Source organism: Lemur catta, chromosome 10, assembly GCF_020740605.2.
Source record: "Lemur catta isolate mLemCat1 chromosome 10, mLemCat1.pri, whole genome shotgun sequence".
In the NCBI taxonomy this organism is placed as follows: domain Eukaryota; kingdom Metazoa; phylum Chordata; class Mammalia; order Primates; family Lemuridae; genus Lemur; species Lemur catta.
This window is the reverse complement of record NC_059137.1, coordinates 84,939,102-84,954,340: the sequence shown is the minus strand read 5'-3', so window position 1 is coordinate 84,954,340 and position 15,239 is coordinate 84,939,102. Positions and strand designations below refer to the sequence as shown.

General features: G+C 41.0%; 1 protein-coding gene across 3 annotated transcripts in view; it reads left to right on the top strand.

Moving 5' to 3' along the window:
- IARS1 (isoleucyl-tRNA synthetase 1) overlaps positions 1-10,473 on the top strand; it is a 74,485-nt gene extending 64,012 nt beyond the window's left edge. For all 3 annotated transcript variants that reach the window (XM_045563136.1, XM_045563137.1, XM_045563138.1), the window contains 3 exons: positions 4,054-4,197; positions 4,865-5,017; positions 9,896-10,473. In XM_045563136.1, coding sequence (XP_045419092.1) covers positions 4,054-4,197; positions 4,865-5,017; positions 9,896-9,978 — 380 coding nt within the window. In that variant the 3' untranslated portion in view covers positions 9,979-10,473. The remainder of the gene's footprint in view (positions 1-4,053; positions 4,198-4,864; positions 5,018-9,895) is intronic.
- The last annotated feature ends 4,766 nt before the right edge of the window (positions 10,474-15,239 follow it).

The following is a 15,239-nucleotide window of genomic DNA, read 5'->3' as shown; positions in this document are numbered from 1 at the left end:
CCCCTGTGATCTTGGCGTCTATACATAGTTCTTTAAACCATATTTAACTTCCAAATGAAGACCCTAATAAATTAAATCATACTTTCACCTCTTCCTTGTACAACTTAAAACATGCTAATAACTGCATTAACCAAACCAGGACAGAAAGTCACCTTATCCATCTTTGGGTGATAATAATTTCTCTTCTAGCTGAGCCACACACACCCCTTTACTGTACTTTATACTTTAACATTACTGAGATATAAGTTAACCTGTTAAAATATTTTCTTATATGGTAGGGAAATAAGAGTAGAAAAATAAGAATTTGTTAATATGTACACAAATACATTCTTACCTAATAAAAAAGATGTAACTATTACAGTCCTGGGTTCTGTAACTGATCATATGGTCAATGCTGTAATCTATTATTTCCTTCTTCCACTACCGATTGCTTAGGTCCTTTGGCTTTAGTAAGTATCCTTCATGTTGGGATGATCTAAATCTTTTCTGAAGGATTGGAGCCATTAAAATCCCTGCCTATATTGGATATTTGTAGTTGTTCATTCATTTTATCACTGATAAGGTGCAGGGGATCTCCTGTATTCCAGACATATTCTTACCCTCATTGTATAATTAATTAGTCACCCAAGTCAGGACAGTAGCCCCCCACCACACCCCATTTGCTAGTTGGTTCACTGGGCAAAGGAGCTCAAAATGACCAAGTGTCAACTTTCAGTTTAATAAACCATTGTTTTGTTGCCTGTTGGAGGCATTCCTCTCTTAGGAACTAAACTTCTAAACTAGCAGAGATCAAAGTAGTAAAGTAGATTATTAAGGGTGACAGATGAACCACTTTAATCTATCCTCCCTCTTGATGTCTGTACCCTGAATCTTACCTGTGAGAGAAATGGTACCATATGTGGGTCTGTGAGTTAGAGTAGGGGTCAGTAAACTTTTTCTCAAAGGGCAGATATTAAATATTTTAGACTAGGAGCCATTAACTGTACCATTGTAATACAAGAGCAGCCATGATAATTTGTAAACCAATGGGCAAGGCAATGTTTCATTAAAACTTTACTTATTTACGTACACAGGCAGCCAGGCTGGGCCATAGTCCACCTTTCTCTCATTTAAAGCACAAACAGCATTTTGAAGGACAATATTCCAGCCCTTTTGAAGTGCTACTGCCCAGGTGGGACTGAAACTGAGCCTTCAAAAGGCCATTCCACCGTTTTATTAGATCAGCTGCTTCAGATGATGGAGAACATGGTATGGCCAGTAAATTCTCTGAGCTGGAGCACCTTGCTATAGTTCATTTGCTAAAAAATTAGTTCTGTGGTCAGAAGCGATGTTGTGTGGAATGCCATGTTGGTGAGTGAGACATTCTCCTTTTTTTTTTTTTTTAATGTATGTATTCATGGAGGGAGTACAAGTGCAATTTTGCTATATGAGCATATCGCATAGTGGTGAAGTTAGCGCCTTCAGTGCAGCCATCACTGGAGCAATGCATATTGTACCCACCAAGCAACCTCCCATCAACCACCCCCCTTCTTTCCCCACCCCCTGAGTCTCCACTGTTCATTATTCCACGCTCTGCTTCTATGTGTACACATTATTTAGCTCCTACTGATAAGGGAGAATGTATGTTTGTCTTTCTGCGTCTGAGTTGTTTCACTTAATGGCCTCACATTCCATCCACGTTATTTCAAAAGACACACAATTTCATTCTTTTTTATGGCCAAATAGTATTCCATTGTGTGTGTATACCATATTTTCTTTATCGAATACTGTTGATGGACACTTAGGTTGATTCTATGTCTTTGATGTTGTGAAACAGTGCTGCGATAATCATACAAGTGTGGATATCTTTTTTATATGGTGATTTCTTTTGCTTTGGGTAGGTATCCTATAGTGGGATTGCTGGATCATATGGTAGTTCTATTGTTAGTTCTTTGAGAAATCTCCATACTGTTTTCCACAGAAGTTGCACTAATTTACATTACCACCAACAGTGTATAAGAGTCCCTTTTCTCTGCATCCTTGTCAACATCTGTTATTTTGTGTGTCTTCGATAATAGTCATTCTGATTGATGTGAGGTGATCTCATTATGGTTTTAATTTGTATTTCTCTGATGATTAGTGATGTTGGACATTTTTTCATATTCTTGCTGGCCATTTGTCTTCTTTGGAAAAATGTCTATTCACCTCCTTGGCCCACTTTTTAATGGGTTTATTTGGGGGGGGTTTGTTGTTTGGGTTTCTTGTGGATTCTGGATATTAGTCCCCTGACGGATGTATAGTTTGCAAATATTTTCTCCTTTTCTACAGGTTGTCTGTTCATTGTTGGTTATTTCTTGTGCTGTGTAAAAGCTTTGTAGTCTAATTAAGTCCCATTTGTCTACTTTTGTTGTTGCTTGTGCTTTTGAGATCATAGTCATAAATTTTGCCTAGACCAATGTCCAGTAGAGTTTTCCCTAGGTTTTCTTTTAGTATTTTTATAGTTTTAGGTCTTACATTCAAGTCTTTAATCCATCTTGAATTGATTTTTGTATATGATGAGAGATGGGGTCCAGTTTCATTCTTCTGCATATGGCAATCCAGTTTTCCCAGCCATTTATTGAAAAGGATGTCTTTCCCCAGTGTATGTTTTAATAAGGCATTTTCTAAGTCCATGGATGATGGGTTTGACAGAAACATTACAGGTGACAATGACAAATCCATGTTAAGGACAAAGCACTGCTTTTTCTATGATGGAAATGATCCAGTATAACCGGCCTGCCATCAGGGACCTGACTCATCTCCCCTGGCAATAATGCAATATTGGAAACTTGGTAATGGTTCCTGCTGTTGGAAGGTGACATACACAGTAGCAAAATCAGCTTTGGGGAGTAATGTTGCTGAGCCTATGGGTATCCTCCCTCCCCACCTGTATGGCCTCTTTGTTCATCAGTCCACTGGGCAAGGACACAGTGGCTAGGGACAGAATGAGTCATATTGTCCACCCAATTTTTAGATCCTCATTCATACCATCTGCCCATTTGGAGAGATCTGTCCACATACATCTTACCCTGACTCATTTGTCATCAGTCTTGCAATTCTGTTCTTTCTGAGCCCCTAACTGTTCCCATTCTGTCCAACCATTAGACAATGCCCATGAATTAGTGTAGATCCACTCCTTTGGTGATTCCTCCTCCTGAGCAAAATGAACAGCCAGCTGCACTGAACAAAGTTATGCCTGTTGTTAGGATTTCTGTCCACCATTGTTCTTTGGGGCCACCCAGAGTCGGAGTGGGGCTGTAAGACTGCAGTTGTCTACTTTTGATGGTACAGAATGTCGTACAGAACCATCTGCAACAGCAGACCCAAAATGTTTTCTTTTTCAGTCAACTGGTCACTTCCCATGAGGCCACAGTTGTGGTTGAGAAAGGAGACCATGTGGCCCTGGGCTGGGCATGGGCATCCAGCCACCTGGTGGTGCAGGTTCCTTTTTCCTTGAGAAACTGCCCCTACCCAGTTTCATATGTGCCACTTCACTCGATACTTGCAGGCTGCCCAGTGCACCCATCTCATATCATAACCAATACTAGTCATCTACCTATGCACTAGCAATGTTAATTTTATCTAAATGAAATTATGCTACATGTGTTCTGTGTATCTTAGTTTTTTTCATATCTTTTCAAGAGTCAACTTACCTTCTGACTGTAATTATCATTTTTTAATTGAAGCTTTTCATGGTGAAGCTTGGAATTCTGATACAGGCTCCTCCTAAAATTCTGGAAATTTTAGGAGAAGCCACAGTATACAGAGAAAATACTAAAAGGGGAGAAAACAATTTGCCTTATATTTTAAGTCATTAATATTATGCCATTTATTTTGCAACATTAAAATTTCCTACTATTGTGTGTCATTAAAAGCCTGGTTTATAGAAAAGACAATGTCCTTTGGTAAACAAAAAGTTAAGCAGAAAGCATTGTGTAAAAAGATACGTGATAGTCTGTTTAATATTTAAGTAAGAAAAGTGAATGTCTTCAGCTGTGAACTATCTAACCCTGAAAAAATTGTTGTTGTTTTTAGAAATACAGAACCAAACTGACTTACTGAGTCTTAGTGGAAAAACACTGTGTGTGACTACAGGATCAGCTCCTTCTCTGATCAGCAGTCCTAGTACTCTTCTCTGTCAGTACATCAACCTGCAGCTCCTGAACGCAGAGCCACAAGGTACGAGCCTCCCCCCAGCAGTCAGGTTGTGGGGTGGTGGGCATAAGATTTCCTTTATGGTCAAATCTCTAATTTATGTGTATTTTTGAGTTGGCTTCAATGTAGTGATTTAAATTGTAGGCTCTCACCACTGCTTTTGGGAGCACCCACAAGCTTATTTCCTCTGGTGTGTTTATGTAGAAAAACCCTCATCCTTCTCGAATAGTCAGGAAATGAGATGCATTGGTCAGGTAACAATTACAACTAAATGAAACTAAATTGTTTAAGCACCAAAACATGTTAATTTATAGTTTTATTTTTTCTTCGAAAATATTTGGAAAACTTGTACCCCTCCATGCCTTGATGACTTACTTTTTCCTGATATTTTAGGATCCTCATTGTGCATATTTTGACTGAACTCTTTAGGCTGTTCACTTGACTTTGTACTGAATATCTGTATATTTTATATAAATCAGTTTCTCTTTTTCCCCTTCCCCTCTGTGAAATGTTTAAGGCTGTTGCCACATGGACTGCACTGGAAGTGCATATGTCACACTCATGGTCTGTATTCACTGCTGGCCTCGGGAGCCTTCGGCACTGCCTGTTAGAGCTGTCTGTAGTTGCCACCTCTGTTAGAGATAGAGAGTGGATTCTCAGGATTTAATCCAGTTTACTCTTTCTTCCACAGAGTGTTTAATGGGAACCGTGGGCACTCTCCTGCTTGAAAACCCACTTGGGCAGAATGGGCTCACCCACCAAGGTCTTCTGTATGAAGCAGCCAAGGTGTTTGGCCTTCGGAGCAGGAAGCTAAAGCTGTTTCTGAACGAGACCCAAACACAAGGTAAGATTATGGACCATAAGTTTTCTTTTTTTTCTTCTGTTGAAAATAAATTCTGATGCCATCAACCATTTGTAGAATATGTGTATAAGAGAGAATACTATCATTATCTCTTTTTTTTGTTCTTTCCCCAGAAATTTGCCATACTATGGGTTTTTTTTAATTATAATTAAAAAGATAGTTATTTTTTTGCTTTGGAAATAATCTGAAAATTGGTATGTTATTAAAAATACATGCTTCTAGGTAAATTAGCATACTTGCTGACCCTAAAATTGTTCTCTTCCCCAAGAGTCAAAATTACCAGTGTTGTAAAATAACAGCCTGAAGGAAACTTATCATTGACATTATGCCTCCTTTTACGGTTTATAAAGCATGCTCACCTGCATTTCTCACTGAGCTACATAGCAGTGTAAAGAGCGAGCTTATCCGTTAACATATTCCACTCTCACTGATCCAGAAAACAAACTCACTACGGTGATTGCACCAGCTAGTCTCTGGCAATGACATGTTTTCTCCTCTCGTTCTTCCTCTTCACATTGTCCACTTCAGTATCTACTTCTGTGCTGCTCTGTCATCTTCTCTATTGACATCCTAGCCCTACCCTCTGAGTTCTGTTCTATAATCCTACTACACATCAGACGTGCTCACTTCAGCATTGCTGCCACTGAAATTGTTTCCCCAAATAGCTGCCCTTTGTGGAATCTGTTTTTTCTGTTTATAGCTATTCTTGACATCCTGACTCAAAACCTCTTATCATTCCATCCTTTTATTTATAAAACCTTACAACCTAGGATTTATTGGACTTTCTAAATCAGAATTTGTGTCTTTTATCACCTGTTGAAAATTGCCAGGCATTATCTTTTCCAAAGTTACCTCTTAGTCATTCTTTCTAATACTAGCTCTTTGTGGAACTTTGATTAGACATATTTTAGATAGACCTTCTTACTCTATCCTACCTCCTTTTATTTTCTTCACATTTCCCCCCCTCTTGTCCTTATATGCTACATTCTGGGTAATTTTGCCTGATTTATTTTATCCTTATTCCTCTACAGGTGAGGTGTTTTTTTCCTCTGTCTTCTTTCAAGATTTTCCCTTTGTTTTTGAGTTTCTGCAGTTTGACTATGACATACCATTTTTTGGTGTAAGGCATTCCTCATTTCTCTTACAGTGTTTTTATTTCTAGCATTTCCTTTTCATTCTTTCTCAGAGTTTTCATCTTTCTGCTTACATTACCCATGTGTTCTGCTTATTTAATTGTTTCTGTTGAAGCCCGATTTTTGTTTGCTTGTTTGTTTAGTTTTTTGAGACAGGGTCTTGCTCTGTCACCCAAGGCTAGAGTGCAGTGGCATCATCATAGCTCACTGCAACCTCAAGCTCCTAGGCTCAAGCGATCCTCCTGCCTCAGCCTCCCAAGTAGCTGGGACTATAGACATGTGCCACCATGCCCAGCTAATTTTTCTATTTTTAGCAGAGACAGAGTCTCACTCTTGCTCAGGCTGGTCTCAAACTCCTGGCCTCAAGCAGTCATCCTACCTCAGCCTCCCAGAATGCTAGGATTACAGACATGAACCACCACACCCAGCCTGAAGCCCAGTTTTAAGGAGCATTTCTCCTTGGTGACGCTGTCAACCCAGACCTACTTTGAACTCAATCATTTTGGGCCATGGAGAGTATGTTAACAAAGTCTGACCCCAGTCATACAGAAAGGCCAGGAATTCTCATAGACACATGGTCTGTCCATCCCTACCCCAAAACAAGGCTGAGCGAGGCAAGTTTTCTGTATTGATTATTAGTGGCTGCTGCACCAAATTTCCACAGATTAGGTGGCTGAAGGCAATAGAAGTTTATTCCATCATAGTTCTCGAGGCCAGAAGTCTGAAATCAAGGTGTCGTCAAGGCCCCACACTCTCTGAAGGCTCTAGGGGAGAATTCATTAGTTGTCTCTTCCAGCTTCTGGTGACTGGAGTCACCATGTTCCTTGACTTGTGTCCCCATCAGTTCAGTCTCTGACTCTGTGGTCACATTGCCTTCCTCCTCTTCTGTCTAATTCCTCTTTTTCCAAATCAGGTTACATTCACAGCCCATGAGAATTTAGAACCTAGCCGTCTCTTTGGGGGATATTAACCCCACTACATTCTCTTCACTGTTTTTCTCAATGGTGAAGGAACTTATTCAAATTAACCCTTTTGCTTTGGGTCCCTTATTCGAGGTTCCAGTTTTTTGAGGAGGGTTTTGTTAGACTTCCCAGTTTATGTAGACCATAGACTTTTTCTTGTTTTGCTTTCACTTTAGTACCAAAAGCATTATGCCACCAGAAAATCTTAGTATTCACACACTCCAGAGGAATCATCATTTTTGACCTCTGTGGATTTCCCCCATTTTCTTCCCTGATCAGCTATTTATTTTTTTAAAATAATACTTTTACATTTTCTGCCAAATGTTAAAAACTAAAGCTATATTTCCACTTGTTTCCTCTCTCTCTCTCTCCCTATAATGAAACACAACCACTAACCACTGTATGTCAGATTTATTTTCAATGACTCTCCCTTGTCATTTTCCTTCTCACCTAGTTTATGGCATCATCATCCATTAAAATCACCAGTCTGTAGCCTATATTCTTCCACCAAAATTATTTTCATGAACATTCCTCCCTTGAGGTGGTTTTCCTGCTCAAAGCCCCCCAAGGCTCCTTATTATGTAATGCTTCAGAATTTTAGCTTCCTGCAAGATTCTTCCTGTTTGGGGCCTTATCTGTCTTTCTAGTTATATCCATGAATCTTTCACTTTATTGTAAGGCTTTTTTAATTCTCCAACAGTCTTGGCTCTTTCATTGTGGTATGATAATAAAGGTCATCTGTAAATGTAGCTTCCTGTTTTGATGAGCTCATGTAAAACCTCAGAGATATTCTTAACTCCTTTTCCTTATCCCTCACATCTGTGGGTCACCAAGTGCTGTGCGCATTGGAGCTGAAGAAATGTCATCTCTCATTTGTTCTGTGCAAATAAATGCAGGGGTATCATTGAAACTGTCAGGGATAGAATCATGTCTGTGTGAATTAGATATTTATAATACTACCTATGATTCACATAACCAGGTCTTACTTATACTGTCTTAATACATTCTTTTTAATCTATGAGGTTAAACAGGCAGAAGTTTAGTAGGTAAGAGCTTAAAGGTTAAGCGATTTACCCAAGATTACCACAAAGCTGGGAATTTTTGCAATTCAATGTTATTTTCCAATCTAATATCTATAGCCTTATTGTCATCATGTTTTTCCTCTCAGAAGCATCTTTCATAAAGAATTAATAACTTAGTTGGAAAAGTAAATTAGGAGGATAAAAAAATGCTTATAACTCTTTGATGTCGTCGTGCTTATTCCACTAGACTCTAAATATTATCTCCAGATCCCATCATTATCTATTAAGGAGGCAGCTTTGAGAGTATTTTCACATCCAGGATTGCCTGCTAGATCAAGATCAAGAGCTGTTTTTAGAGCTTTAAATTCCCTTTAAATTCAGATCTGGCTAGAAGCAGAATGCATCATAGTAGGCAAATAACTTTGTTAAATTTTTGTTTCCCGGCCAGGCACGGTGGCTCACGCCTGTAATCCTAACACTCTGGGAGGCCGAGGCAGGTGGATCATTTGAGCTCAGGAGTTCGAGACCAGCCTGAGCAAGAGCGAGACCCTGTCTCTACTAAAAAAAATAGAAAGAAATTAGCTGGACAACTAAAAATGTATAGAAAAAATTAGCCAGGCATAGTGGCGCATGCCTGTAGTCCCAGCTACTCGGGAGGCTGAGGCAGAAGGATCACTTGAGTCCAGGAGTTTGAGGTTGCTGTGAGCTAGGCTGACACCACCACACTTTAGCCTGAACAACTGAGTGAGACTGTGTCTCAAAAAAAAAAAAAAATTTTTTTTTTTTCTGTTTCCCTCTCTTTTTTTTCTTTTTGAGTTACATATTTAGTGTTTTAATTGGTTCCATTTGTGTTATACTTTTGGATGCTCACTTTTGGCATAGGAAATGTTGGGGGGCGGGGTACATCATGGGTAGTACCCAGAGTTAGCCAGACTGTAAAGTGAGGGCATAGTCCTCCAGAAGACTTCAGTAGTCTGCCCAAAACTTCTAACTCTAACTGCAAGGAGCTGTGGTTCAACTACAGACTCAGAGGGAAGAATCCACACAAGACCCCCATCACTTCTGGCACCAACTACAAGTTTGAGGGTTTTCCTAACCACTCTTAGGTTCAGTAATTTACTAAAAGGACTCACAGACTTAACTGAAAGTTACTGTGCTCACAGTTTTGTTTATTATAGGGAAAGGATACATATTAGAACCAGCCAAAGAAAGAGATGCATAGGGCAGAAAACTGGGAGGGGTCCAAACAAGGAGCTTCAGGTCATCCTCTCCCCATGGAGTCATGGACAGTGTTTCATCCTCCCATCCCTAATATGTAACAACACACAGTGTTACCAACCAGGGAAGCTCACTTGAGTCTTGGTGTCCAGAACTTTTATTGAGGTTTCATTATGTAGGCCTGATTGATTCAAATTGCCCATGTGTTATCTGTGTCAGCTGAGCCAAAGTCCCCATCCTAAATCATACAATTGGTCTTTCTGATGTGGCTGACTCTACCTGAGTCTCATCTCATTAGCATAAACTATCAGGTGTGGTCGAAGTGCCCACCATGATTAACAAAGACACTCCTATTAGGAAATTCCAAGGATTTAGAGGTTCCCCTCAGGAGTCTAGGACAAAGGTCAGACCTGCCTTAGGATGAGGCTAAATTCCATACTACATAGGAAGTTAACATTTTTTAAACTACCCATAATAAGTAAATTATTGATTTAAAAAAAAAAAAACTTTTTCTTTCCATTCTAGAAATTACGGAAGACATCCCCATGAAGACTTTGAATATGAAGACTGTGTATGTTTCTGTACTACCAACAACGGCAGACTCCTAACATTCAGTTATCAGTGTGGTTCAGTCAGCCTTTCCCTAACTCGTACCCATCCCCTGCATATACATACACATTTGGGGACACATGGACACATTGAAGATATTTGTTCAGGTGCATGTATAATTTGCTGCTTTTGGTCTAAAATTCAAAAGGGATTGATTAATCAAGTGACTTGAGACCTCATGGTAATCTTCACACTTAACCTTAAACACCTATGCAGTCATGTTGGGAGTAGGTTGTAATGTTACCTCAGCACCACCACAAAGTTTATTTCTGTACTTCTTTATTTCTGTAGTTCTTAAGTACAGAAGGTAGAAGTGATTTTAATGGCATAATACATATATATATGTATCGTTTTATGGCCTTTTAAATTTATTCCAAACCTCTTGAAGAAATGGACACATTATATATTTCTGCTACCTGGATTTTCCTGGGTAATTTGATGGAATATTTTAAGTTTCAGTAAATCAAAACAATAAACAAACTCTCAGATATAAATGTGTTGGAGGTAATTCATTCTCCCACAGTTTAATAAAACTTGAAATGTGTAATCTTTGAAGAACATAAAAACTTCATAGTGATTTCTGTATTGAGACAGTATACTAAACATATAACAAAACTTCTTTTCAAAATCCTAGGTGATGGGCCGGGTGCGGTGGCTCACACCTGTAATCCTAGCACTCTGGCAGGCCAAGGCGGGAGGATCACTTGAGGCCAGGAGTTTGAGATCAGCCTGAGCAGGAGTGAGACCCTGTCGTCTCTACTAAAAAAATAGAAAGAAATTAGTTGGGCAACTAAAAAATATATATATAAAAAATTAGCCGGGCATGGTGGCACAGGCCTGTAGTCCCAGCTACTCGGGAGGCTGAGGCAGGAGGATCGCTTGAGCCCAGGAGTTTGAGGTTGCTGTGAGCTAAGCTGACGCCAGGGCACTCTAGCCTGGGCAACAGAGTGAGACTCTGTCTCAAAAAAAAAAACAAAACAAAACATCCTAGGTGATGATTTGGGTCCTCAAAGAAGCCAGGTGCCAAGGTAAAATTAGATGTGTAAGAATTCATTGGAGGAAACATAAAGGAGAAGGATAAGGGGAGGGGAGAGGTAGTAGGCATGAGTAGAGAGAACCTTCAGACTGCCAGTGTAGGCCTGACACCTGTGAAAAGAGAAAAGAAAGTAAGATTGATTAGAAAATGCCTAGACTGCAGTACAACTCTGACACAGTCTTGGTCAAGCCCGTGTAGAGTCCCTAGCCAAGGATTACTTGTAGTGGAGTTTAAAATTAGACAGAAATGACCTAGCTTTTTGCCCCTGCCTTGCTCAGTTAGTGTCTGGGAGCAGGCTGGGGGATTATGGCCTTGGCACATATGCCTTGATGGATCAGAAACTACTAACTACGCTCCTCACACATCAGATTCTTTTGAAAGGGGGATCTGAATGATGTTTCTCTATGGCTGCTACAACAGATGCATTCAGATAACCCACAAAGCTGGAGAAAATAGAAGAAATAACAGCCAGAATTGGGGAATTGGAAAGCAGATGGATGGGTATTATCTAATTTGCTAGACCCAAGAAAGCCCAGTTCTAAACTAGCAATGGAGAAACTAACAAATTTATTAACAGTTCAGAATCCTCAGTACCAGCTACCTCTGGGACAGAGTAAAAGAGGCACAAAAATAGAGAAGAGTGGATGGACAATGGGAAGCCTTGGGCTTCTCCTCATTTCCACATTGCTAGGCAACTCTTTATACCATCACAGTTAGCATTTGGATGTTTATTCTTTAGAAAGGGTAATAGAGTGACTGGGTGGTGGCAATCAGAGTGAATAGAAGACAAGAGTACTTGCAAGTCTGGGGGCTTCCCAAAATCAACACTCAGGTTAGAAGATTTGCTAGGACTCACAGAACTCACCGGAAGCTATTGTAGTCACGGTTATAGCTGATCACAGGGAAATGTTACAGATCAAAATCAGCCAAAGAGGCTGGGCACGGTGGCTCATGCCTGTAATCCTAGCACTCTGGGAGGCTGAGGCGGGAGGATCGATTGAGCTCAGGAGTTCCAGACCAGCCTGAGCAAGAGTGAGACCCCGTCTCTACTAAAAAAATAGAAAGAAATTAGCTGGACAACTAAAAATATATAGAAGAAATTAGCCGGGCATGGTGGCGCATGCCTGTAGTCCCAGCTACTCGGGAGGCTGAGGCAGAAGGATCATTTGAGCCCAGGAGTTTGAGGGTGCTGTGAGCTAGGCTGACCCCATGGCACTCTAGCCCAGGCAACAGAGCGAGACCCTGTCTCAAAAAATAAAAAAAAATTAAAAACGTTCTTCAAAAGGCACTGTATAGCTAATAAAAAGGCAACCTGAGAAAATATTTGCAAATAGACTGAGAAAATATTTGCAAAACATATATCTAACAAAGGACTCATATCTAGAATATATAAGGAACTCTTACAATTCAATAATAAGACAACCCAATTTTTAAAATTGGGCCAGTGATTTAAACAGACATTTCACCAAAGAAGACGTACAAATGGCACATAAGCACATGAACGATGCTCAGCATCATTATTCATTGGAGAAGTGGAAATTCAAGCCACGATGAGATATACAACCACTAGAAGGGTTAAAATTTAAAAGTCTGGCCATATCATGTGTTGGCAAGGATGTGAGAGCAGCTGGACCTCTCATACACTGATGCTGGGAATGTGAAATGGAAACATTCATTTGTAATAGTTTAGCAGTTTCTTTAAAAGTTAAACATAGATTTCTAGTGCAGACAAGATGACAGACCTGTCTCAACTTGCTCCTCTAGATAAGTGGAGTAAATTCTTATAACGTTACGTTGCCTTGGCATCCATTTTGAATATAAATTTAACCTTCTCGTACCAGAAACAAGCGGCTTAGTCATTCTTCACACAGTTTCCAGTCCTCCTCCTGCCAGTTCCTTAATGTGGTCAATCCTGACATCTTCCTTACACAACCACTTATAGGTTACCACCTCCCTACTGGACAGCTAGATACAACCTCTGTACTCACCCCACTGACCCCCACACTCCACCTGGACTGCCCAGACATATCACAGTGCCCAATTCTCTGTCACAGTGTGACTCCATGGCACTTGTGCCTACTCGATCTAACCCACGAATTAGAACTCCCTGAGGGAAACCTCCCTGGGTAATACCCCGGGCCCAGTAAGGCTTTGGCCTGCAGGCCCCTCTCACGCTCTGGCTCCCTACCCACTGGGAGCATGTGTGTCCTGGATGGCTCCCTGCCGCCCCTTCCCTTGGCCCTGCAAAGCATGCTGCCCTCCTCTCTTGCACATCTGTAACAGAATGCTTCTGCTATTTCCCAGGTTTTGCCGAGTTGCTTCCTCTGTATCTCACTTGACCAACAAGCACGAACCTGACTTCTTTCTCATTCAGGGTTCTCCCAGAGAGTGGCTATATTGGTAGAAATAAACTGGACCAGGTCAGGCAAAAGCCACAAGGGTTTCCCATGAGAGAGACACCTGGTCACGGGTTGGACACTTAGGCATTAGACCATCTGCCAGGACAAAGAAGTACCCTGTGAAAGGCACACTGTAAACATCCACAGCCACGACCCCTGGAGCCACATCAGGGCAGGGCTACAGTTTATAGCCACTCTCCAGAGAGAGACCTCAAGACCAAATTAGAGGAAAATGCAACAATAAGAACAACTATAGGCTGGGTTGTGGTGGCTCACGCCTGTAATCCTAGCACTCTGGGAGGCCGAGGTGGGTGGATCATTTGAGCTCAGGAGTTCCAGACCAGCCTGAGCAAGAGTGAGACCCCGTCTCTACTAAAAAAAAAAAAAAAGTAGAAAGAAATTAGCTGGACAACTAAAAATATATAGAAAAAATTAGCCGGGCGTGGTGGCACATTCCTGTAGTCCCAGCTACTCGGGAGGCTGAGGCAGGAGGATTGCTTGAGCCCAGGAGTTTGAGGTTGCTGTGAGCTGGGCTGATGCCATGGCACTCTAGCCAGGGTGGCAGAGCCTGACTCTGCCTCAAAAAAAAAAAAAAAAAAAAAATCTTATGCTTACAGTTTGATGAGTTTGAAACGCACATATACCCATGTAACCCGCATTTTATCAATCCACTACCCCAGAAAGGGTCACAAATGCCAGAAATATAAAACTACCACATGATTCTTGAAAACAGTTTGCTCAATGTGAGCCCTGACTGCCAAGGTATGAGGGCGTCCCTTTCTCACATCCACACAAGCTCTGGCTTTCATTAAAGAGCTTAATTTTTGTCAATCTCCTATCTGAAAGAAATAATGTCTCACTGATACTTTGATTTGCATTTGTCAGTGTAATTGGCCATTTTTCCCATGTGTTATTAGCACTTTGTATTTCCCTTTCCATGACGTGGCAGGAGATTTGCTAAACTTGAACACAGAATCAACCTTCACTCTATCCAGTGTCCTTTTGGACTCCCCTCCTGACACTTCCTTCACTCCTCTCTCCCACTGGGCGAAAAGCTCTCATCCGTGCACTCCCTTTTGCCCCCTTTCAGTGTACTGTCCAGCTAGATTATAAGTCATTTCCTGATGTTCACCTCTGCCCTCCTCTGTTCCGTTTAACACTGCGGAGACTGGCCTTCCAGCTCTTTCCCCAGGGCTCGGCACAGTTTCTGGCACTTGTTGGCTTCCCTTTGCCTAAGTCTAGATTCACCTGTAGTGTTTGGGAGAAATTGAAAGGAAAAAAAAAAAAAAAGGAAAATACATATCATGGTTTAGATTTGCCTTCTTTCTTTTTTAGAAATGGGGTCTCACTCTAGCCCAGGCGGAGAACAGTGGCACAATCATAGCTCACTGCAGCCTCGAACTGCTGGGCTCAAGTGATGCCCCTGCCTCAGCCTCCCGAGTAGCTGGGACTACAGGCGTGTGCCGCCCCACCTGGCAGTTTAGCTTTGCTTTCTAAACTGCATAGTCATTGAGAAGATTATTGAATCTAAAAAAGAAAAACATGAAAAATCCCAACAATCCCTTCTCCCTTCCTCTTCCCCAAGCCCAAAACAATCAGAGGAAAGAAAGGCAAAGTCCCATCAAAATATTCAAAATCACTATTGATATTTTGGATGTGGATTGATTTTTTTTTTTTAAAGTATCCATCATATTCACACAGTGTGCCTGGACATTACCATCTACTGCTGACTCTACTCGCTGGCTGGGCCCTTTGACCTCTCCAAAAGGAGAGCTCCTGGCAGAGTGGAGAAAGCCTGATTTTTGGCTTTTAGGCAAAGTGACCG